Source organism: Rhinolophus sinicus, linkage group LG03 (assembly GCF_036562045.2).
Source record: "Rhinolophus sinicus isolate RSC01 linkage group LG03, ASM3656204v1, whole genome shotgun sequence".
Lineage (NCBI taxonomy): Eukaryota > Metazoa > Chordata > Mammalia > Chiroptera > Rhinolophidae > Rhinolophus > Rhinolophus sinicus.
This window is the reverse complement of record NC_133753.1, coordinates 31093180-31118508: the sequence shown is the minus strand read 5'-3', so window position 1 is coordinate 31118508 and position 25329 is coordinate 31093180. Positions and strand designations below refer to the sequence as shown.

At 44.4% G+C, this 25329-nt stretch overlaps 1 protein-coding gene across 2 annotated transcripts in view; it reads left to right on the top strand.

The window, feature by feature from the left end:
* The window catches only part of FNTB (farnesyltransferase, CAAX box, subunit beta), a 72824-nt gene extending 59281 nt beyond the window's left edge, over nucleotides 1-13543 (top strand). For both annotated transcript variants that reach the window (XM_074327358.1, XM_019733415.2), the window contains exons 10-12: nucleotides 6387-6498; nucleotides 7377-7491; nucleotides 12033-13543. In XM_074327358.1, the coding sequence (XP_074183459.1) occupies nucleotides 6387-6498; nucleotides 7377-7491; nucleotides 12033-12164 (359 nt within the window). In that variant the 3' untranslated portion in view covers nucleotides 12165-13543. The remainder of the gene's footprint in view (nucleotides 1-6386; nucleotides 6499-7376; nucleotides 7492-12032) is intronic.
* The last annotated feature ends 11786 nt before the right edge of the window (nucleotides 13544-25329 follow it).

Here is a 25329-nt window from a genome sequence, read left to right as displayed (position 1 = left end):
TGAGGCACATTCAAAGCTTTGCCTGGGGAAAAGGTTGTCTGTGAATCTTGGTGTTTCCAACTTTTTTCACTGCCTGGGAGAAGGCCGGTACTGGGCGTGACACTCACCCACTTTTCAGAAACAGTGGACTTGGACCAAGCAGGGTTCTGGGAAGTGTTTTGAGCAGTGGACAAAATATTGATGTTGGGAGTTGAAAGGAGATGCAGTGTAGAAAGATATTCAGAATATACTATGATCAAAGTTAGGTTTCAAAGCAGTATGTATATAATTCTAGTTTCAGTGAAGAGTTGACTCCAAAAAAATCAATAGAAGCATTGTGAAATGACAGATGATGTTTGTTTTCTTTCTTTTTTATGTGCATTTTCTAATTTTTCTATAATTAATACGTATTTCTTGCATAAAGAAAAACAACCACGATTATTTTACAAAAAGAGAAATTCTGTAAACAAAATAAGTAGCAAGGTGGGAAAAATATTTGTGACAAATGATGAAAGGCTAATTTCTTTCATTTGCGAACGTCATCTAAATCAATAAGAAACAGATGAACAGCCCAACTGAAAAATAGGCAAAGGATCTGAACAGACAGGTTCAGAACAGAGAGAAAAAGAACGATTATTATCACTTCTACTGCAACTGCTGCAACGACTGGCAGCTGAGACTTATCAAGCCCTCATCGTAAGACAGGGACTAACCTGTGTCACATGTATTTTCTCATTTGATCCTCAGAACAAACGTATGAAATAGGTACTTGTTATCCCCATTTTACAGATGAGGAAACAAAGTACAGTGAGTGAGGTAAATGACTTGCTTTATAAGACCTGATTGCTACCTACAACGGTATCAAAGCCCTGCTTGTAACCACTACTCGGGACCATTAATCAAATGAAAAGATCTTAAAGAAATGCAAATAAAAACAGAGAGACACTATTTGTTTTTGCTATCAGACTGACAGAGATTAGAAACCTTGATACCGTATGTTAGGGAGAGTTGAGAAACAGGCACTTTTGTTCTGTTAATAGGGGTGGAAATAGGTGCATCATGTTTCGGAGGGTAGTTGGAGACATCTGTTTGGCTTATTTGAACTGAGCAAGTGCACTGTCAAGAACTTACCTGCAGAGAGATTAGCAAAGAATGTGTATTGAAATGGAATTTTAATAGCAAACAACCCCACTGCCCATCAAAAGATCAAATTATGATCTTATACAGTCTAAGATCATAAAATATACAGTAGCTGCATACAATAGGATGTGGAAAGTTCTCCAGGACACAACCTAAAGTTTAAAAGGCCAGGCGTAGATCAGTCTGTGTGCACACAGCCTGGCATCTACACAGCTTTTCCTGGAAGCCGACACAAGGCCCCTTTAACAGTGGATGCCTCTGGGGCAGGGGAGGAGATGGAGGCAGGAGCCATCCTTCTTAAACCTTCTCTGTCTTTACCATACTCTGCCCTTTTCTTTCTTCTTTTTCCTTTTTTACGATGTGCATTACTACTTTTATTTAGTAAATGAATGTATATCCTTTTAAAAGGTGAGATCCTATTGCTAACTGAAAAGATAACAAGGCACTGACACACGCCAGCCCATGAATCCGGGTTTGGCGGGTGGGGGGGACCCTGACTTGGCAAGTGGCTGCCTGAGCATGTGTAGGAGACAGTGTGAGTAGAAGCACGAGTTATTATTCGTGTCTTAAAAATATCAAATGCTGACTTAAATATTAGTAAGAGATTTTGTTTTTGTGGATCCATAAGAAAGCAGCAGGCCTATGAGTTTGTCTGGATTGATAGTTACTAGCTGGTTGTTTGTGCTTTGGAACATACCCCAGGCCTGTATTTGTCCACCTGTGAAACTGAGCTGCATGTGGCTGCACCTGTCTCTGGAAACACTTGTGATTTCTTAGATACAAAGAACCTTTGAAACACAAAATGACATTACAATGAGGCTCTGGAATTTCAAGTCCAGGTATAATGGATTTAAAAGGCTGATTCCAGTGCAGTTATCGCCCTGTAATCGTATCTCCCTTCATCTCACTGTAATTCTGTGTGTTGGTATGCAAATTCCAGATCTCTGCAAGTTCCTTGTCAAGTTTATGAACTTTGAGCTTTTAGATTTCAGTAATGTAGGAGGTAACTGAAGCACTCTGTGATCTATTTAATAATAAACCTAGCATTTTCTTTTCAGATTCCGTTTTTAACAATGAGTTATCATTTACCTTATAATGACAGTCTTTTCTTTCTTATAGGATATGAAGTAAAGGTATATTTTTGTACAGATATTTAATGCAGTTATCCTGAAGTTTAATAAATATGCTTTTTAAAGTACAGTTTTCTTGAGATGTAATTCACATACCAGACAATTCACCCATTTAAAGTATACAACTCAGTGGTTTTTGGTGTATTCATTCAGAGTTGTGCAGCCATCAGCATAATCTGTGTAGAATTTTTATCACCCCCCAAAATCCCTGAACCAATTATATATGCTTCTTTAAAGAAGAAATCACAAAGAAAAAAATCAAATGTGATTACAGCATATGTGTAAACCGTATACTGGGGATGCCAAAAAATGTATACACATGACTTGTATTCATCTTCTGTTACTGATATATATTGAGTATTACAATTTTAATACAGTTTTTTCCTTTCTTAAAATGTGTATACATTTTTTTGGCATCCTCTATATATATGTGTGTGTAATTTCTTTAAAATGCATACGTATAACCAAAACAAAAGAGCAAAAAGGGAAAAATAGGTGTAGGATATGATACAAACAAGGGTAAATATAATAGAAAGCTAGATTAATAACAATGACTCTTGGATCTTAGAAAGCACTCTCAAAAGGAAATAACTAGTAAACAAAAGTTATAGGATATGGTCCAGCAATTCCACTCCTAGGTATCTATCCGGAGAAATCCAAAACTCCAATTCAAAAATCTTTATGCACCCCTATGTTTATTGCAGCACTATACACAATAGCCAAGACATGGAAACAACCAAAATGCCTATCGGTAGACGACTGTATTAAGAAACTGTGGTACATTTATACAATGGAGTATTATACAGCCATAAAGAAGAAAGAAATCTTACCATTTGCAACAACATGGATGGACCCAGAGAACATTATGTTAAGTGAAATAAGTCAGACAGAGAAAGACAAATACCATATGATCTCACTTATATGCGGAATCTAAAGAAAAGAATAAGTGAATGAACTAATCAGAAACAGTTTTGGAGACATAGAGGAAAAACTGAGGGTTGCTAGATGGGCGGGGTGATGAGGATAAGAGGGAAGGTGAGGGGATTAGAAAACAGTCGGTAACCAGAAGATGGCCACGGGGTTTTGAAAATTAATTTGGGGAACGTAATCAATAATGTTGTAAAGATTTTGTAGGGTATCAGATGGACATGTGTCCCATTTGGGAGACCACCTCAGGGATGATGTAGATGCCTGATCACTGCACTGTACACCTGAAGCTGAACAATAATGAATGCCAACTATAATTTTATATATATATATATATATATATATATATATATATATATATATATATATATATATATGTATATATATGTATGTATATACTTACAAGAAGTGGAGTACAGCATTAGGAATAGAGACAGTGGAAATGTAATGCCTCTGTGCGATGTCAGAGGGATAGTGGATGGGAGGAAGGGGGTTCACACAGTGTGAGGGATATAAATGATAAACGTCTAAGTATTACTTTGTCTTGTGCACCTGAAACTAATAAAAACAAACAAACAAACAAACAAACAGAAAAACATTAGCTGTTTAACTTTCTCTAGATAGCATAAAAGCATTTGACAAACACCAGCACCAACCACATTATCCCCTGAGCTTCAGAATATAGCAAAAGCAAGACAACAATGATCAAAATAGAGGTGGATAAACATAAAACAGACTTTTCCCAAATGTTTTTCTTTTTTAATGTTACTGTACAAATTTAACGTTTTCTATAAACATTTGAGACATATTGTTCTCCAAATGTTTAGCAATAAACTTATTTTTAATGTGAAAAAAAACAAAAACAAAAAACTGCTGAGACACCAAACAAGACAAAACACAAAATTGGCATCTTTGAAGTATTCCTTAATCAAATTGTAATATCTTTTTCATTATGCTGTATTTAATAATTAACTATCAGACTTTGTAATATATGTATATTGTTTATATTTTGACTAATAATTTTAGTAATGATAATTAGTCAATCATTTTGATTAATAATAATTTATGAGAATTCAAACCAGAAGGAAAACTTTTTAAAAATGAAGGCTTATGGTATTATACATTTTGATTTAATTTATTTAAATATATTTATTGCAGACAAATATATTAGGTGATCATTAAGTGACCCGAAGCTTAAAAATACATTCCATGTGCTTGAGAAATAAAATGGAAATACAATGTAGGCGGAAAAAAAAAAAAAAGATATAGGAAATTTTCACCCTAATTAGTAATCAAAGGCATGCATATCAAAACATGATCAGGTACTATTTCTTTTTAACATTTTAATTGCGGAGAACTTTTTAATAAGTAACCAATGCTGGAGGTAGTACAGAAACATCTTAAATTTTGCTGGCAGCTATCTAAATTCTTAAAGTAGTTTATCAGTATCTGTTAAAAGCCTTAAAAATGTTTATTCCCTTTAACGGAATAATTCCACTCCTGTGAGTCTATTTGAAGAAAATAATCCTAAACATAGAGAAGACTCATAAAGATGTTTATTGTAGCATTTTTTAAATAATTGCAAGGTACTGGAAACAACTTTGGAAATAAGTAAGAGAAGGGTGAAGTCTCATCGTATTGTCTACAAAGTCAGTTGTGCTTATAGGTGGGGAAAGAAGAAAGGGAAGTAATTAAAACAGTTCGAGTGCTTCAGTGAACATGTGTTCCGGAGTGAGCCTGCGAAGGGGGGATCTGCAAGTGCTCCCCCTTCCGCTGGGCTCAGTCCCTGTGCACCAAGTCTAGTATGAGCATCTCAGAGGCCACGTGTGACTCAGGTGTTGGAGATGAGTGGTTTTTGTACGTGACCCTCAAATGTCAGCCAACCACTGCACCTCGTCTCTCCTCTAGCGCTCAAACCAGGAAATAGCAATCACTTTCCAACCACCCTCATCTCTTCCTCTCTCATTTAAGAAATTTAAAAACATTTTTCTGTAGTATTCTAAATATTCCACAATTAAATATTTTGCTTACATACTCCCTTTATATGCTGTGTTTACTGCAAACTCTGATAAATTTTTACCATAGAAGATTCTATACTCATATATATGAGAGTTTTGGCCCAGTGCCTATATTAATGCAGTTACCTTGTCCATCCATGTAATGAAATACTATGTGGCTATTCAGAACGATGGTTATAAAGATTATGTAGCATAACAGGAAAGTTTATGCCTATAGTGTTAAATGAAAAACATAAGATACATAATGATAATAACTATATAGAAAATTGCTTAGAGGGAAAAAAAATGACTAGAAGAAAGAAAAATTAACTTTCAGTTGCTATTTACAGGTTGTTTGCTATCTTTGTAGCCCAGGTATCAAGGTACAAAATTGACAAAGCATTTAATGCATATCCTACATGTGTATTTTTAAAAAATCATTTCCCATGTAAATGTTTCTTCACTCATCTGTCTTGCAATTTGTCCCTCCTCCCCACTTGATCACTGTGGCCCACAGAATTCTCTGACCATACCAATTGACCTCTAGAGTGAAGAAGCCAGCTGGTTATCAGTACTTTGGTATTATTACCAGAATTGTCCATTTCTGCTTGGGCTGCCACATTATATGATGCAGGAGGGCAGTTCCTAGTCATGCTTCTTGGGAACATTTTTTGAGCCAAGAGAAGAGGTGGAGAATTCCCTTTGGGGATAGATTACATTCAGGATTAGCAAAGTAGAAGAAACAGACATTATTACCTCTGTTAAGAGTTCTCTTAGCGAATTAGAGTCTGGTTAACAAAGTTCAGAAGTGAACCAGAGGAAATGTCTTAAGAAGCCCAGAGGAAAGAGTTTTGGACCAACTCAGAAGCACTAACAGAGTTGAGTCTGGAAAGGTGAGCTAACCAGCTAGTCCATGCCTGCCACAGAGGTGTTTGCAGATGGTCATCTAGGGTAATGTGTGCCCTTCAAGTCAAGCAAAAAGTGCCACTCTGTACTACTGCTCTTTGACCCATGTCAAGTTTCAAGAGAAGGGACATGTCATGGGACTTGGGTGAAGACATCAAGTGTCCCAAGAATGTAATTTTCAACGTTAGTCCAAGAAGAATAGAAGGAAACCTTGACTGTTCCCATTGGGTGATAAAATACAAAGAAGTCACTGATGCTGTGCTGTCTTCTCCCAGGCCTGGCTCATTGATCCTTTGTCTTTCTGCAGGTGACCCTGCCCTCAGCATGAGCCACTGGATGTTTCATCAGCAAGCCCTGCAGGAGTACATTCTTATGTGCTGCCAGTGCCCCGCTGGGGGGCTTCTGGATAAACCTGGCAAGTGAGTGCCTTCTCTCTGGGGAGGAAGGGACGAGAAGGGGAGAGAGCTGCGTGTAACTCAGGCCAACTCAGAGCCAGATGGCAGAAGGTGCCAACCTTTACAAGGGTTGTCCCTTTCCATGCAGATGCTTAGTGCTGGTGTGGTGTGGGAAGAAGCACCCCATTTGGGAGCACCCCCTTTGAGTGCCATCCATCCTGGCACCTCCAGTGCCCAACCTTTCCTACAGCTGACATGCACTCCCCTTTCCAGATAGGCAAACGGATTGCCGAGGTGGTAGTATTTCTTTCCTCTTTTTTTTAATTAACCAAACTGATTTAAAAAGAACAGGATTTTAAAACCCTTGAGTATCATGAACAGAGATTGTAATCACAACTATTATGGAATAAATACCTTTAGGTGCCAAATAAAAGAAAAGGGAAATCAAATAAGCTCTGCCCCCTTTGCTTCTCACCCCCCCATGCACACACACAGCTCCGGCTGCTGTCAGCATCCAAGGTAAGGCCCAGCTGAGGCTGGTCCCCAGCAATTTATCAGGAAGAATTTGGCCCATTTCTGGACAGTTTGGTGGGTTTTCTTGGAGAAATATATTAATTTAGCCCTAGCACTACCCAAGAGAGCCCTTTTTGGAAGACAGCTGGAAAGACTGACTCTAAAATGACAATTTCTGCTGTCTGTTAGGGCTGAAGGATGGGGCTTTGAAACATGCTCCCACGGAAAACCAGGCTTCCTGGAGCTCCGTGAGGAGGGCAGAGTGGGACGTGTGGGTGTGTCCTGGGCCTCTGAGTTGGTGTGGTTACTTTATGGTTGGAGGCGGTACTGGTGGAGGGGGGCTGTGGGGAGCAGAGGAGCACCTGCTCAAAGCCACCCTGTCTTTGCAGGTCGCGGGACTTCTACCACACCTGTTACTGCCTGAGCGGCCTGTCCATAGCTCAGCACTTCGGCAGTGGAGCCATGTTGCACGATGTTGTCCTGGGTGTACCTGAAAACGCTCTGGTAAGGTGGGACAAGGGCACTTAACACCCTTTCTCTATAGCGCTCCCCGGACAGGGGCTTACCAAAAGAAAAGAACAGCTGCTCTTGCTCTGCAGAACTGACTCTGCTGTCTGGACAGGCTGGTGAGCCGGCAGTCACCACCTTCCCCTGGTTTGCAGCTCGTGCATGAGGATGACTATGGAGGAAATGCACCTGGAGGCAAACTCAGGCTTGTAGGCGGGGGTTCTAATCTGTGACAGGTTTTGTACCTTTATCCCAGAGTCGAGGACCTGGACCACTTAGGGTTAGTTCCCTCTGCAAGGAAACTTGCTCAGAGGCAGGAAGTTTCTGGCACCTGCAGCCACACAGCCCTCACTGTATGGTTGTCTTCTGGAACTCTCAGCTTGTGTACTATCTCTCCAGAGAAGCCTTCTCAAACCATCTGTAAATGAGATGGCCCCAAATGCTCTGCCACAGTGCTTTGTTTGTGCCCTCCATGGCACTCATCACCATTTGTAATGCGTGTGTTTAATTCGTTTTTGTGTGTGTCTGCTGCCCTGAAAAATTGTCAGCCCATGAGGGTAGGATGCTAACCACTGCATCCAGCCCTAGACCAGTCTGCCTGCAGGAGACGCTCCTGAGCCGGAGACATGAGTCCAGCTAAGACTGTCCACAGCCATCAGATAATCAGGCCCTGTGCAGGTTGTCGCAAGATAGTTCCAACAGAAGAAACACAAATGGCCAGTAGATGAATGAAAAGATGGGCAGCCTCCCTAGTAATCAGAGAAAATCAGAGTAACAGCCATTCGGTGTTGTCAAGTCTTAACATTTTTTTGTTTGCTTCCTATGCGACCCTCTTCCGTTCTTTTCCCTCCCTCCTTCCCCAGCATAACCCTGTCGTAAATTTGACATTTATCATGCCTGCAGATGTGTTTGTGCTATTACTATATATGTATGTATCCATAAACAAAATAGTTTTGTATGTTTTCAGACTTTTTATAACAGGATCTGCTGTGCTTCTTATCCTGCATTGCTTTTCTCACTGACCATTATGCTTTTGAGCTTTATCTGTGTTCATTTATGTTGCTCTAGTTCATTCATTTTAACTACTATAGGGTATTCCCTTGTATAAATGTATCCTGATTTATTTTTCTAGTCTCCTGTTGGTTAACATTGAGATGGTTGCAGTTCTTGCTGATGGTGTCAGTGCTGCAGTGAACATTTTTGTGAATTTCTCGAGGAGAGACTTGCTGGGTTGAAGAGAGTCCACACCTCCATCTTCACTACAAGGCACTGAGCTGCTCCCCTATGTGGCTTTGTGTTTTACGTTCACACAGCACTGACGGAGACGCTCCAGTCAGACTTCCTTTCTGCCAATTTGATAGATGTGAAATGGTATCTCAGTTTTGTTTTGCGTTTCACTGATGACTACTGAGGTCGAGCATCTTTTCACATGTTTATTGGCCATTTGTGTTATGTCTTCTGTGAATTGCCCACCAGCTCATATCCTTTGCTCACTTTCTTCCTGATCTGTAATTTAAATTGTTTGCCCTTTTCTTTTATATTTATAGGAGTTGTCTGTATGTTCTTTATACTAATCCTTTGTCAGTGATGTGTGTGTGTGTGTGTGTGTGTGTGTGTGTGTGTGTGTGTGGTGAATCTCTTCTGGTTTGTGACTTATCTTTTCACTTTGTTTTCAATGTTTTTTGTTGAATAGAACATTTGAAGTTTAGAATGAAAAATTTAATCTGCCTTTTTGTTTTTTGAGTTTTTTTTGGGGGGCGAGGTGGGGGGGGCAGGGTGTTACTTGAGAAATCCTCCCGTATGTCCCTGGTGCCTTTGGAGCTGCTGCCCCAGTGCTGGAACTCAGAGCAAGAGAGTCTGTCAGTAAGTCTGTGTGTGGGCCCTTTAAGAGGATTGCCTGGGACTGCAGCCACCCTGGGTCTCACTCAGCCACAATCTCTGCTGGTTTTCACAGCCAGAAGTTATGGGGACTTCTCTCCTGGACACTGAAGCCCTGGGCTGGGGAACCTGGTGTGGGGCTGGGACCCCTCGCTCCTGGAGGTGGGGGATCTCCACAGCAAAGATATCCTTCCTGATTTTTAATGGTCACACGTGAGTGTGGGACCAGCCCGTTCTGCTTCGCCACCCCTCCTACCAGTCTGGAGGTGGCTTCTTCTGTAGGTCCTTAGCGGTAGGGCCTCGGTTCAGCTACATTTTAGGCGATTGTCAATGATGCTTGTTCTGTAGTTTAGTTGTCATTTTGAAGTGGTCGTGAGAGAAGGTAAACACAGTGTTTACCGTCTCTGTCATCTTGACCGGAAATCTCTGCGCTCTCTTAATAGTTATAATAGTTTGTCTGTAGACTCTCTTGGATTTTCTATTTAGAATGTAATGTCATCTTCAAATAAGGGCAGTCTTGCCTTTTCCTTTCTGATTCTTAAGAATTTTATTTCTTGTTCTTGCCTTGTAATGTTGGCTAAGACTCCTATAGAGTGTTGACTGGAGGTAGAAGTAGAAGGCGTGCCTGACTTGCTTCTGATTGTAATGGGAAGGTTTCTATAATTTCACCACTCAGGAGGATACTTACTATGGGGTTTTGATAAATACTTCATATCAGATTAAGGACGTTCCTCTTTATTCCTGGTTTGCTAGGTTGGTTTTTGTTTGTTTTAATCATAATCTAGTGTTAAATTTTATCGAATGCTTTTTCTGCATCTGGTTTTTCTCCTTGAATCTAATATGGTATGTTAATAAATACTCTGCTGTTAACCTTACATTCTCAAGATAAGCCCTTCTTGGTCATAGTAGTGTGTGAGTGTGTATGTTTGTTTAATACACTGCTGGATTCAATTTGCTGATATTTTTGGCTAGTATTTTTATTTAATATTTTTTGCATGTATGTTCATAAGGTTGATCTAAAATTTTTTTGTTGTTGTTCTCCCCAGATTATGTTTCAGGATAATGTCACAGCCTTATAAAATTAGATGGGTTTCTTCCTTCCCCTACATTTTTTCAGTCTTTGAAAAAGTTGTGTGGGTTAGAGATTATCTGTTTCTTGTAGGTTTGATAACACTTGCCTGAGAAACCATCTAGGCCTGGCATCTTAGGGGTAGTGGCAGAATAAGCAATTATTATTACTGATTTAATTTAATTTATTCATATGGGTTTTAAATAATTTCTTCTTGAGTCAATTTGGAAAATTTATATTCTATAAAAATTGTTCAGTTTATCTGAATTTTTATGTTTTGGCATGAAGTTGCTCATAGATTTTAAATTTTTAAAAATCTCTCCTGCAGTTATGTCCCCGTCTTCATTCTCCCAGAGTGGAAGAGTCCTGAATACTGGCCTAGGATTGTGCCCTATCTCAGATCTAAAGTTTCTTTTGGGTTTCTGTGATATAGTGGAATAATGTAAAAGTATTTAAATATAGTCTGACACCTTTACTGCATAATAGCATAGTGGTCCTTTTTCTTTATTAGAAATGTAAATGTTTTTTGTTTTAATAATTGGGATATATATTATTTATATCTATCTATATATATTTATATATATGAAAATTAAAAACACTTGATCATATCACTTCCTATTTTGGTATTTGTCCAATTTTTGCCTATATATATGCATCACATATACAAGCACGTTTTTATTTTTTATTTTTTTCCCTTCTTCCACCTCCCCCACCCCACTCCGGTTCAAACCATTGTTTCTCAGTCTAGTTGTGTAGGACACAGCTCCCTGGCCCAGGCTGGTATTATGAGCCTTGCGCTCCCCTAGTCGGTCGGCTGCTCACAGCAGCTCATGGCAGCTCAGGCCGGCTGCGGGACACCAGCCGCTCATGGCAGCACACGGTGACCCACGGCAGCACATAGCCACCCACGGTGGCTCCTGGCCACTCACGCTGGCCACCGGCCACTCCTGGCAGCACACAGCAGCCCGCAGTAGTTCATGCGGACCTCTGGCTGCTCAGGGCAGCCCAGCTCCAGGGAGAGCTGTCGTTTACAACCTTAGCTGTAGAGGGCGCAGCTCACTGGCCCATGTGGGAATCGAACCAGTGACCTCGGCGTTACGAGCATGGTGCTCCAACCACCTGAGCCACCGGGCTGGCCCTATTTTTTATTTTTTAACTGCATCTTTCTAATGAAAAGATAAACGTAAAATACTGATAAAACATTTTTCAGAAAAATGGCATTTTTCCAAGTGGCATACCTAAAATATCCTTACTCTGAATTGCACATACTGTAATTACAAACACATTTAAAAAAAATAAGCTTGGGATAATAATGTGCATACTGTTTTCCTCACTTATGTTATAAGCATTTGCCCATATCATTAAATATTTGAAAGCATGTTTTTAATGGCTATATAGTACTCCTTTGTGTCCCATGCACTAAAAAATGTTTTTACCACTATCCTGTTGTTGAATATTAGGGCCTTGTGTGATAAATCTCTGTGTGCATCTCTAATAATTCCTTATGCTGAATTCTTACGAGTGCATTTAATGGGTCAAATTTCCAAGGACCATTGGGGTGATTAATTGGCATCTGTTCTTATCTTTGCAGCAGCCTACTCATCCTGTGTACAATATTGGACCAGACAAGGTGATTCAGGCCACCATGCACTTTCTGCAGAAGCCGGTCCCGGGCTTCGAGGAGCATGAGGATAAGGCAACAACAGAGCCTTCCACTGACTAGAGGATTTGGGTCCTGAGTCTCTGTGTTCACTGCAGCTCATTGTTCACCTGTTCAGACCAAGGCTTATATGTTTGAAACATACTGCATTCTGTGCTGCACAAGCCTTGGCCACTATGGAGCTGTGGTTGTCCTTTCTTGTCAAAAGCAATGGCTCTGGGTTTGGAGAACACAGTGGCATGGTTTTAAAAAAATTCTTTCCATTCCTATCAAACCAAAAACCTATCAGCCTATGCGGCATCTAAACCCGGCTCAGGCCTGGCCAGGGTTGGTTGGGAAACAGTGCATGCTGGGAAGAAGCAGCCCCTTCCCTCCAGCTCTCCAGCCCAGGCAGTCCTATTGAAGTGAATGACATCCACGAGTATTACGGCATCCAGAGCCACTGCTGTGATTCCCACTTGCATGCCACTATTAAGTCTCTAGGAAGGTGCCCTCCTGTGGGTGGAAATAAATCTGCTCCATGCCAAGGGAGGGGCTTTGGGTCCCACCAAAATGAATTCTCCAGAAAAAATGGTGATGGGGCTTTACTAAGAGGTGCCCAAGGCTCTCACCTCCCTCCCTGGTCCTTTGCAAAGGAGAGGAGCTGGGTTGGGGGAGAGAGGTCTCCTTGAGTTGTGAGTCCCTTCCCCTCCACACTGGAGAACTGAGCCACACATCTCTCCAAGGCCGCCCATGGTGCCCGGGCAGGATTTGCTTCAGCCCGAGGGGTGGGAAACCAATTATGAGTGGAAAATGAACTTCTGATTCAACTCTGTGCCAGAGGAAGCAGTCCAGTGCCCACGCCCTTACCCCACCCCATCATGTACAGTGAAAATCCCCTCTGACGGCCTCAAGGCCACGCCTGCAGCCCATGGCCATTCTGTGTGTTTCCATCTTTCTTCCACAAGACTCCCAGCCCACCCTCCTCAAAGACAAGTGTTGTCTCTTCTCACCCAGAGTATTAACACTACTAAGTCTTTCTCCTTAATTTCTGACTCAGGATTTATTCACATCCTGCCCACTACAGGCTCAGAGAAATAAAACCAAGTGCTAGACAGGCTGGCTGCTGCAAAGGCAATAGCCACATCAACCTGGCTGTGACAGGACTGAGGGCTGCCTGGTGTGTTCAGCCTGGCAGGGCCTCTGCTGCACACACACAACCTTTTCTCCATCTGTGGGGCGTTGAGTTGGGTCATCTGTCCACTGCTACAGTCACAGAAAGTTCCGTGTCACAGACCAGGCTTTCATGTAAGCAGCCATGGGCTGTGGGCAGGTGGGAGCTCAGAGATGCAGCAGGAGGCTCTTCTCAAAAACTCTGGCCATTTGCTGCCTCTAATTCCCTAGTGCTTTGGCATACTGGATTATGTATTACCTCCTTGAAATAATAAAAGATTAACATTTTCTATGATGTCTCTCATTTAGACTGGTACCAAGAAAATTCCTTCAGAATGCCCCGGGTAGGAGTTATTGAAATTGCTCATGGATTGCCAGCCTCCTCCTGGGAGAGAGATTCCAGAGCATGCACATCAGTGATTACAAAGAGGTCTGACTTGGGTTCCGCCCTCTCATACCTGCTCCAGTTACGATAACAAGGAGTGGGAAAAGCTATGTGTTTCCCAAGTTCCCTAGAGCAATTCAGTTTACTTTTGTCCCAGCACTTTGCACCCTACATTTCCTGGGCTGTCTGGGTGCTTGTCTCCTCGACCTGACTAAAAGCAGGAACTGTGCTCCTGAGTCCTGAAGCAGGCATTTGGCAATGAGTGGGTGGGTGGTCGTCCCAGCCAGAGATGTGGGGGCTGTCACAGGGACGGGAGAATCCTGTGATCACCCGGCTTTCCTCCTCATCTGGTGAGAGACTTTCTCAAGGGAGAACAAGAAGGTCGGTGCTCTGTGGCCTGACTCTCCTTGATGGATCAGAAGAGGGTGTCCTCAGAGGTAGAGTATAAACCAGATCCACATCCTGGAGTGTAACTCCTGCCCCTGTGCTATTTTTGCCCTGTTAACAAAGGTTCAGGCTACAAAGCAACATATTGAAATGTACCCTTCCCATCGCTACAATAAAAACGGCCAAATCCTATCAGAAATTCTCAAATTCCCACTCCTAACTACTATCCATACATTACACCAGCAGTAGCCTTGTAAAAAATTAAACAGACATCTCATTTAAAGTGAAGTAGGGCGGCCAGAAGGGGGTGCTCTCGTGCCCTACCGCCATTGCTAAGTGCAACAGGAAACTCTGTAACAGCCTTTCCCAACTTCCTTTCCCCTCTATAAAGGAGCTTCCTCTTTGCTTTAGTCGACTTGCACATAGTTCCTGGTGGTCGCATCACAGGACTGCAATTCCTTCTCCCCCGAATAAACCTATTTTGCTGGAGAAATATCTGAGTTTGTTTACAGCCAACATTCTAAAGATATTAAGAGAATAATTGCAGTGATAATAGGTGTGGTGAAGGGACAGAAGGGATTGCTCAGTCTGAGCTGTCGTTATACCAAGGAGACAGGATTTGAGCTGGGTCCCAAAGGGAAGGTAAAGTTTGGTCAAGCAGAGAAGAGGGTTGTCTAATGGTATTCTTATCCCAGAATAAGAATCTCCCTGGTATATCCTTGAGACTTCCTTTTGCTCCCAGTTGAGGGTTTCCTGACTTGAAGAGCATTCAGAGTGGGTCCTTGAGGTAAATGCTCAGATTTATCATGTGGATGCTTAGGTAGAAGGCACTTATGTATAGCATTCAAGGTAGGTTACCCCAAATATCTCCCCCATCAATAAATACAAAACTATTACAGATATCTATATCCAGATGAGCCCCAACTTCCCCCTTGGATCCATCTTAGATGCACCTTGAGTGTCATGTAAGTTGGGAAGCCTGCCAGACCCTCCCGGGAGCAGGAGAGCCTCATGGATAAGCCAGTGGAAACTCCCTTGAGATAAAAACACAGTACTAGTTAACAGTATTCCTAAACTGCCTTCTCTTCATGGTTTAATTTCTAAGTTAGAAGCCACAAGTTAGATTCTAGCCACGGTGTTGTGGACAATGCAGTCATATTCTTGAGGAAGCCACTTCTCAGGAAGACCTCACACAAAAGCAGAGGCCATATTAAATAACTTCCATGGTGGCCTTCCACTGAGGGCTTAGGTCTTGCTATGTTGCTTCCTGGTGATTTAACTTAGAGATTCAGTTTAGAAAACACCGAGGGGGTGGTTGCTTATGTGAACCTTGGTTCTCTCACCAATCTTAACTGTCTATGCTGCCACTTCTGGCAAGAGCTTGTTAGCCAGGAATTAAAAATGGAGCTCCCCAGTTGCCCCAGGGTGAACTATATTGTTGGTACAAGTAGAATCCATCAGCCTGAGATGTCAGATGTACAGATAACAATGCTGACATTCTATTATGAAAACTGAAGAACTTCTCTCTTATTCCCACCATGTTTACATTGATCCCACCTTCTTATGGAAATGGATACTGGGCTACACGTAGGAATTTGCCAGTAGCTATAGCATCCCAACTCAGAGGGAAGAGTAATGGCCTGGGCTGGGAAAATAATGTTCTTATCCCTGTAGGCTTCTGAGACACTGTGACCCGGGCTACTAAGATAAAGATACTGCGTAGAACAAATCTTAACAAAGACATAGGACGTCTTTCATTCACTGCCTGGGATAAGTTCGGTTCCAGGAAAGTTTACATTGCTACTGCTAATAGTTGGACCTGATGTTAATGGGATACAGAGGTCTGTGATGGAGGGCCACTCAGTTTTGCTTCCATTTTGGGATGCAGGTGTTCGTTTGGGGGGAAGTAATTTGTTAATATTTTATTCTTCTACCATTTACCCGGGGGCAACAAATTTTTTCTGTAAAGGATCAAATACTAAATACTTTAGCTTTGCAAGCAACTACTACGTCTGCTCTGCCATTGTAGTACAGAACCACCGTAGACAAAGTGTGGCTGTGTTCCAATAAAACTATGAAAACAGGTGGTGGGCCAGATTTGGCCCATGGGCTGTAGTTTGCCTGCCCCTGATCTAGACTAAACCCCATCCACAGTCATTCAGCATTCTTCCACATCTTTCATGGCTGGGATGCTTTCTGTGTAATATTAGCGTTAAATGACAAATGGAGAAGTTTGGACAAACATTCTAGCCACCCGCACTGCTCAGGGTATTCATTGCCTTTGAACAGGAAGGAGAATTGTATGATTTAAGACACTGTTGCAACTGACAGAAAACTTGATCCAAATTGGCTTAAAGCACAGAGGAAATGTGTTAATCATAAACTGAAATGTCCAGGATTAGCTTGGCTGTGTGAGTGACTTCAGTAGATTTCTCCCCTCTCTCTCCATCTCTCTCTATTAGCTACAATCTCAGGCTTGCTCCATGTGGTTGTAAAATGGCAGCAGCAATAGTTCCAGACTTTCCATCCTCTTACGGTCAAGTTCAGCAGACAAGAGCAGCTGGCACTGTCCCAGCCTTCCTTCCCAATGAGTTATCATTACATCTACTGGCTTTCATCAAACCAAGTGCTGTTCTGAGAAGCAAACCAGAGGCCAGGAGATGACATTGATTGGCCTAAGTCTTTTTTTTCCCCTCTGCCTCCCAACTCCGGTTTAAGCCACTGTTTCTCAGTCTAGTTGTGTAGGACACAGTTCCCTGGCCCGTGCTGGTATTATGAGCCTTGTGCTCCCCGTGGCTGAGGCAATCAGTCACCAGTTGTCGGTCAACGGCTCACAGCAGCTCTCGCCAGCTGCCGGCCACTCATGCTGGACACCGGCTGCTCCTGGCAGCACACGGTAGCCCACGGCAGCGCACAGTAGCCCACGGCAGCACAGAGCAGCCCGCGGCAGCTCACGATTGGCCTAAGTCTTGAACATGCTTCTCCCATGAGTGAGAAATGGAGCTCCAACAGAAGCACAAAGTCTAAGAATCGGGAAGGAATGGAGCCCCAAATGCAAATTAGAGTTGTAGCAAAAACGGGAAAATGAACGCGAGAGGCCAAAAGGGGGAAATGAACGATCGAGGCCAATCACCATCGTTCTCTACAGCGGTGGATTCTTCCGGTGATAAAAACCTGTAGTGGACATGACTGGCATCCGTTTCTTCCCCTCCCAACTGTGGCAGCCAAAAGGCTTGCATGGATTTGACCCTCCCCTACCTTCAGGGCCAAGGCCTGATTGGCCTAAAGCAATCATTTGACTCCGTCCTTTGCTTCAGTAATTTGTTCAGGTTTGGTAATAACCCAAGCTTAAGCCAATCAGCATGGCGTTTCCTAGCCTCAGCGATCAATTCAGGGCCAAGCATGTGGTCTAAAACACACCAAAGAGAGAAGCGCTGGACATGTTATGACGGGAAAAGCAGCTCTCTGTTAGGGATGGTGGAATGTATGCCCTGGGATTGCTACAAAACCATTTTCCTACCCAGAGGAAGCCAGCCTTAGAAGCCAGTGCACACAGACCCCCTAAGAGACTGAGAAACACGACCAGAACCCTGATCACACTCCTCCTGCAGCCTGCCTGCCTCTGGAGTTTTTAGCTATGTGCGCCAATATGAGTTGGATTTACTATTACTTGCAACCATAAACATCCTACGTCATACAAAACTGAATCCCAGATTAGGCCCACAAACGTCCTCACCTGCTGACTGAAGGACGCTGACCAACTTACCACCTCCACCCAAACAATGACCCTAAGTGAGTCCTGCCTGGTGCACTGCTTCTCCTCATCTGATCCTTGACTCAACCTCATGAGGTGGGTGAGGCAGGTGTATTATCTGCATTTTACAACTGGAGAAACAGGTCAGAGAGCTACGTGAGTCACCCAAGGTTTCCTAGCTATCGAGTCTTGGGGCCTGAACCTGAACCCATATCTGCTGCCTCCAAAGCCCATGCACTTCCTTTAGGTCTCTAAAGGAGGTGAAATGGTGGTCTCAGGGGCTGGGGCGGGGGGCCCTCCAGGCCTGGGTGACGGAGGTCTTGAATGCCTGCCCCCGTCTTGTACCTGGACGAGGATGGTGACAGCAAAAAGCAGGGGCAGGCTCCTCTCACCTTTCTCACCCATCCCCGCCCTCTGCCAAGTCCCTGGCATAGAGTGACCGTCCCTGCACTAAATGCGTCCCACTCCACAGCAGAGTGCGACCTGCATGACTCACGGCAAGGCCATGGTGAATCAGTCTTCATGGGAGCTGACCACAGCCCCAGTGGCAACCAGCCTGCTCCAGCGTGGCCCGGCACGCCTGACCATTTCCTGGACCTCCTTTCATTTCCCGGCAATAACCGCCTTACCTCTGCTTTGCACCAGCTGGTGCAGAAGGTCTAGAGGACGAGGACTGGCGGCTGATGTTCCTCCCTCCTACTTGTCCGGCTCCTTCAAGAATAAAACCAGGCAGGTGGGGACAGAGTGGCCATCACCAGCTTAACAGAAAACTCCCTCCCCACCACGCTGCAGAAACACATCTCTTGCAAAATAACTGTAACAATACTGCATTATTAAAAATAAACTTTTTTCTGTCAATCCAAAACTCCTCTAAGAAGAGTTAGTTCCTTCTTAGGAGTTTTAGATATTGACAGAGGAATTGCAAGGACAGTACAGAGTTTCCATATACCCCTCAGCCAGTTTCCCCTGAGTTATCACGTTACATTTATATGGTACATTTGTCACAACTAATGTGTCAATGTTGATACATTATTATTATTAATAAAGTCCATACTTTATCCGGATTCCTTATTTTGCATCTAATGCCCTTTCTCTATCCAGGATCCCATCCAGGATACCTCATTGCACTTAGTCATCATGTCGCCTTAGACTGTTCTTGGCCATGACAATTCCTCCAACTTTTCTTGTTTTGGGTGACTGACAGTTTTAAGGAGCACTGGTCAGGTGTTTTGTAGACTGTCTCTCAATTGAGTGAAGTTTTTCTCGTGATTATTAGGCTGGCGCTCTGGGTTTTTGGGAAGAAGACCACAGAGGTACATGCCTTCTCATCACATCCTATCAAGGGAACATGCCCTCCACATGCTTATCACTGATGCTGTTGACCTGGCTGGGCCAGTGTTTGTCGGGTTTCATAAGTTAGTGGGAATCCTTCTGTATGCAAGGCTTGTCTAGTCTGCATTGATTTATTTATTCAATCACTTATTTATATCAGTACGGACTCATGAAAATTTATTTTATACTTTGGGTTATGTTCCAGTACTATGTTATCTTTTTGCTCAAGTTCCAGCTTTGGCCATTAGGAGCTCTTTTAGCTGGTTCTTGTGATATATCCACACTTTCTTACTTTTAATAATAATTATACATTTTTTTCATCCCTTTTCTTTCAAGAAGCACTGCATGTTGATAATCATTGACACTGGAGAATGAGGACGGTGGGGTTCACCATAGTCCTCTCAGCCTCTGGTCACATTACGTTCTTCTCTAATAGAAAGCACTGCATGTTGGTTATCTTGGATGTGAGACTTCATGTTGCTACCGTGTTTCCCCGAAAATAAGACCTAGATGGACTATCAGATCTAATGAGTCTTTTGGAGCAAAAATTAATATAAGACCCGGTCTTATTTTACTTTTTTTTACTTTTTATAGTAAAATAAGACCGGGTCTTATATTAAATAATACAATATAATATAATACCAGGTCTTATATTAATTTTTGCTCCAAAAGACGCATTAGAGCTGATGGTCCGGCTAGGTCTTATTTTTGAGGAAACGCAGTATCTGCTGTACCTGTGATGGCCTGAGCCGATGGGACAAATGGGGTGACAGGACCCTGGGACTTCAGCTTCCAGAGTCAGAGCAGGATCAATGTCACAGCTCTGTCAAGGCAAAGGCTAGGTGGACCCTAGGGCTGCAGGGGCTCTGCTCCCCAGGCATGCTGACCAGTGCCTGGCAGGACAGTGCTGGGTGACCTCTTTGAGGGGGTGAGCATGCTGCTGGTGAAATAAGTACCTGGGAGAGCTACGCTGTGCTGCCGAGGAAGCCTGATGCTTTGCTGGCTTCCACCCCTCCCTCTCCGAGCACTGGCTGTCATGGGCCTGGATCCCAAGGAGCCAGTGAATGTGGTGGAATGTGAAGGGTGATCCAGCCCACGCAGAGCAGAGGCTCTGGCCCATCTTCCCTTCACTAACAGCTTCTACCCAGCCTCTCTGCTGGCTGCACAGGGAGCCTGAGGCCAGCTCTCATGGGGCGGGAGGAAGGAAGGAGAGCACCCTGAGAGCGTGATAAGTGATGACCTGGCCCTGCTCCTTGCCCCTCCCATACGTCTGCCAACCCTCTCACTGAAGACCTCAACCTCTGAACTCCTTGGGCAATCGAGCCCTGACGTGCACATTTGTGCCATGTGCACGAATCTGGCCTCTAAGCTCCTGGAAAGCAGGGCCTCAGCTTCATAGCTGCCCTCAATCTAACCGGCGCCTGACAGAGTGCTGGCTGGGAATACATGCTGCTCCAATACCTGGGGGTTGAACATGCAGAGGCAACCCCAGAGCTGACCTAAAAGTGGAGATGAACATACACTGGGGACTAAAGTCCACTGGCACACACCCACCCCTGTGTACTTGTGGGCACCTGTGATAGGTCAGGCACTGCGTTAGGTGCACAGCAGCAAGCATGAGACCAGTCCCTGGCCTCATGAGAGTTCCCAGCTGGGACAGTAGCTCTCTGCAGAGGAGGCACTGGACTCCTTTCCTGGATGGGAAACATAGTCAGGTTGTTTGAACCAGAGTTACCCCACCTGAAGTCTACCACAAGCTTTGCAGTAGGTATATGCTGCGGACGTGACATTCCTTCCCTCAGCTGGCTGGCCTTGCTGTGGCCTTTTGGACCAAAGCCATTGGCCACTGTCCTTTAGCCCCAGCTCTGCCCCTGCCACCTCCAAGCTATTGATGGCACAGGGAGATAGCAAACAATGAAGCTCTCAAGCATGTGCGTGGGAGCCATACTGCCAGCTGGAGGCCTCCAGCTGGTGATGAGTGACCAGGAGTATGGTGGCAGCCGGGCATGCCCATTTGGTTTTCCGGAACCAGATTTTGCATGGCTCACTGGATCCTTGCAGGAGCCGGCTTGTGGAGTGGGTTCCTTTCCCTACTGGCCTGCCTTGGTAGCCATCAGGGTTCTGTTTTTCTTGGCAGGAGGCTCAAACCTTCACCACGGTCAGCACTAGAGTGGGAGGTTCTGGCACAGATTTCTTAACACTGGATCCTTGATTCTTTTTTTGTTTTTCTCTGGCTTTTAATTTACAGGAAAAAATTAATAGCAGAGACCGAGCTGGATAATTTTGCCCAGAGAAGGCTGGAGGTGCTCAAGGGCCTCACCCTGCAATGGACATCAGAGAAAAACAATCCTCAATGGGGCCTGGCAGTCAGAACAGGCCTGCTGGTACAGCTGGCATCCAACACAGGGTGCAGGAGGGAACCTGCTCAGCTGGTTGTGAACTGTCCAGGGCCACCTGTTTGGCTCTCTTCTCGACACACCCAACCTGCGGGGTGTGTACACACATGCACAGGGCACATGTCAGCCAGGGTGAGCCAGAGCACTGGACCCTGGGTTCAGTCATCAGACACTACAGAGCCAGCAGGGTAGTCTGTCCCCACCCACCCAGGAAAGGCTGAATAGTGAGGGTTCAAGCCCCACTATAACCAGGCCCTGGTGGGAAATGCCAGGCAGGCACTAGATGGGCTTGCCGTTTCTCTATGCCTAGCACAGTGCAGACACCGGGCACTGCAGACAGGGCCAAGTAACCAGCATGTTAATGGTTAATGGTTCTGATCCAGCCAGAAAGGATGTATTTCATATATTTCATATTCCAAGTCCAGATTTTTTTAAACGGTAACAGATTTGGGGTCTGCTTGAGTTCCCTCAGAAATCAAGCAAAGCCTATTGGTTACCGCCCTTTGGTATTCAACATATATTTACCTGCCCTTTCTTTTAAGGATTTTAATGCACTGAAGGATGGAGTTAACTCACTCCATTATTTCAACAAAACTCAAACAGAAATGGGTGCACGACCCGGGGCCTAGGACGGCAGACCCTTAAGAGTTGCTAATATTTGAGTACTTAATAAGTGCCTGGCACAGTTCAAGGGCTCCCACATGTCCACCTTTATGCCTCACAACGGTACTTTGTGCTACTGTTGTCCTCGGAAACCAGGGCAATCAGAGCCCATGCAGACAGGCGGGCTCAGCCTGTGACCTACACCACGCAGGCACTGGTCCTGAAGCTCCTTGCCCTATCCTGACCCTGACGAAGCAATGACACCACTTACCCAGCTGAGTGATGACAGTTTTCCGGGAGAGCCTCCAAAACTCAAGTGGGGGCCTGCCTGATGCCGTAACTGCAGTCCTGTGCATAGTTAAGCCTGCGGATCCAAACTAGTCCAGGAAAGGGGTAGTTGGTCAATTCGATTTTCTACTTGAGGAATTAACTAGAAAACATTTCATCTCCTTCCCAGGGAAAGTCTGGGCTGTATTAATCAGCCCATGCTTTAGTGAACTAAAGCCCAGACACTGAAGGACATTTGCCCATTCATAATCTAGCAGCGCTTCAAACGGGTCCTCATTCTTACCATGGTTTTCCCACTGTACATCCAGTGTAGAGGCTGGGAAACTCGTATTCCCTACCTGGTCTCCTCCTCAGGCTACAGAAACTGTTTTGAACAAAGAAAGGCTCTAGTTCCATGTTCTTGGAGGCTGTCCAGAATGGAGCCTGGTGAATAGGCCTGAGAGGTAGCCTTGCTCTGGCTGGCATATAAACCTGCTTGCTGACCAGAGGACAGCCAGTACGTGGTATAAAAATGGGTGTTGTCCCATGACACCACCCTCACTTGGGGCCTCAAAAGCAGGTGCTGGGCTGCCCTTGGCCAGCCAAGTGTTCAAACCCCCTGCAGGAAGGGAAACACCTCTCAGGTGGACCGTTTAACAAGCCCCGCTCTTCGCTCACCTTTCTCCAAGAGCAGCCTTAAAGAGCCTGGCCTAAGCCCCACTTTGCTACTTCAGCTCAGCTGTGCCTCAGCTGTGCCCAGCAGCTTTCTTTTGTTCCCTGGGCTATTTTACTTTTGGGAGTCAAACCTGAGTGCGTGAGAACCACCTAGGAGAACTTCTTAAACTGACTGCGGCTGTTGGGCCACAGTATGCTTTAGGTCAGGGCAGCAGGAGCCCGGGAATCCTTTCCACAAGCATCCCTAGGCATGGCCCAAGGACCCCACTTTGAGTAATATCACCATGGGGTCTTCTGAGCAAGTCTGCCTGAGCAGAACGCCAAGTGTCCAAAGTTCTGAGATGCGACTGAATGGCTGGGGGCAGGGACTGGCTGAGCCTCACTCGGGCTGACACCAGATCTGACTAAGGCAGCCGTGGAGACTTCTTCGGTTTTGAAGATGCATCAGTCCCATCCTGGGCTTCCCCTGCTGCCTCTTTACTCACTCTGCCTCCTAAGGACAGGGCACATCTCAGGGGCAGGAAGCATTTGCAAGACACCAAATCCACCCTCACAGACTCCAGAGAAGGCTGCAGGAGCTGGATTTTTCCATCTTGCAGATTCAGTCCTGGTCAAATGCTTTGTGTAGATAATGATAGCTGGCACCTGAGGGCTCGCTTGGTCCCAAGGTCAAGCACATTATAAACGTATTTCACGTAATACAACCACCTTATGAGGTCAGTACTATTACTGTCTTCATTCTATAGAAGAGGACACCGACGCAGACAGAAGTGACTTGCCTGAGATGACCCAGCTTTGACAGAGCCAGGATTTTGAACTCAGGCAGTCTGACTTCAGAGCCCAAGCCTAAAACACTACATTCTGATTTTAGGGATAGAATTCTGCTTTTTTCAGTCCGAGTTCAGGGCTCCATCTCCTGTCATCTACTCAGTCTTATTTTTAAAACCTTTCCCAGCTAAGATGATAGCTCTGTGGGCTGAGGTAATTCTTTGCTGAAGTTGTAGCTACTTTACATGTGGGATTAGTATATCAAGAATTTAAAAAGCTGGGCCATTTAAAATATATTTTCACTTGGGGTGATTGAAAAGGTAGGAAAATATCAAATTCACCACTGCATTAAGAGAAACAGGTGGCTTTTAACAGGACCTTCAGTGAAGCCACCTGCTGCAGTGACCAAGCAAATCACCAGGTTGCTTGTGCAGGGCTGTCCAGAGTGCAGTGACGAGAACCACAGAGAAAAACATCACAGTAGGATTGTAAACCATGGTCAAACTTTGGTGTCCTGGGGGGTACAGACACTGGCTTCCTAGACACAAAAATCAGAATGAACTTGGCTGTGACTTTCATTTATCCCCTTTTAGCAAGTACGATCTCCAGCTCAGATCTCTTACCTTGTTTTCCTTTCCAGGCAGCTGCTCCCAGTGGGCCCACCTCTCCTCCACTTCTTGGCAGTCTGCTCAGCACGTCAGTCAAATGGTTCCGATTTCCCCAGTGATGAGCTATTCGTTGTGGGTCTTTTCTTCCAACTGGTTGATTGAAATTTTGAGAAGCCCAAAACTTAACCCTTGTCCAGCCAATGGGCTGGAGCCAGGGACTGGCTCTCAGGGACGTCACCTGTCCTGGGCTGGTCGACTGCCCCTTCTAGTTTGCTCCCTGCCTACTGTGTGCCCAGCTTTACTCCCTCCATCTCATCAACATGGCATTACCTGCAGCCCTGTTCTAATGCCTCCTCTGACAAAGCCAACTGTGTGTAATAAGGAGTTTGTAACTAAGGCCAGACATACGAAGAGATATATGGAAGGGCAATGCAAAAGAGGAAAGCATGCTAATTTGGGCCTAAGAAATCACCTGACTTCTCATTCCAATTTTTTTTTCCTGTTTCTTTGTCTTGAAGTAGAGTGCCTGTAATAAATGGGAGGGCGCTCCCCCAGCATCTTTGTTTCCATTATTGCAATCATGGTTTTATCATGTTAAAAACTGCCTCTTGTAAAAACACGACCCACCTGTCAACTCCCATGAACCAAAGAGATACTATGGTTTTGACATCCAATTGACAGGGGCCTCAGCACTACCATTCTAAAGAGAGTGACAAATCAAAGAACTGATCTGACTTGACTCTCTCCCTTGGTCTAGGAACAGCAACATTTCGGTCAGCCAGACAGGAAAACCAAAACTCAGCTGTGTTCTGGCCATAAATCCTCTTCCTTTCAAGGTCAACAAATTCAGGCTGGTGTTGGCCCCTAGACTAAGTAGTTAACTTGATGCTGTTGAAGTCTC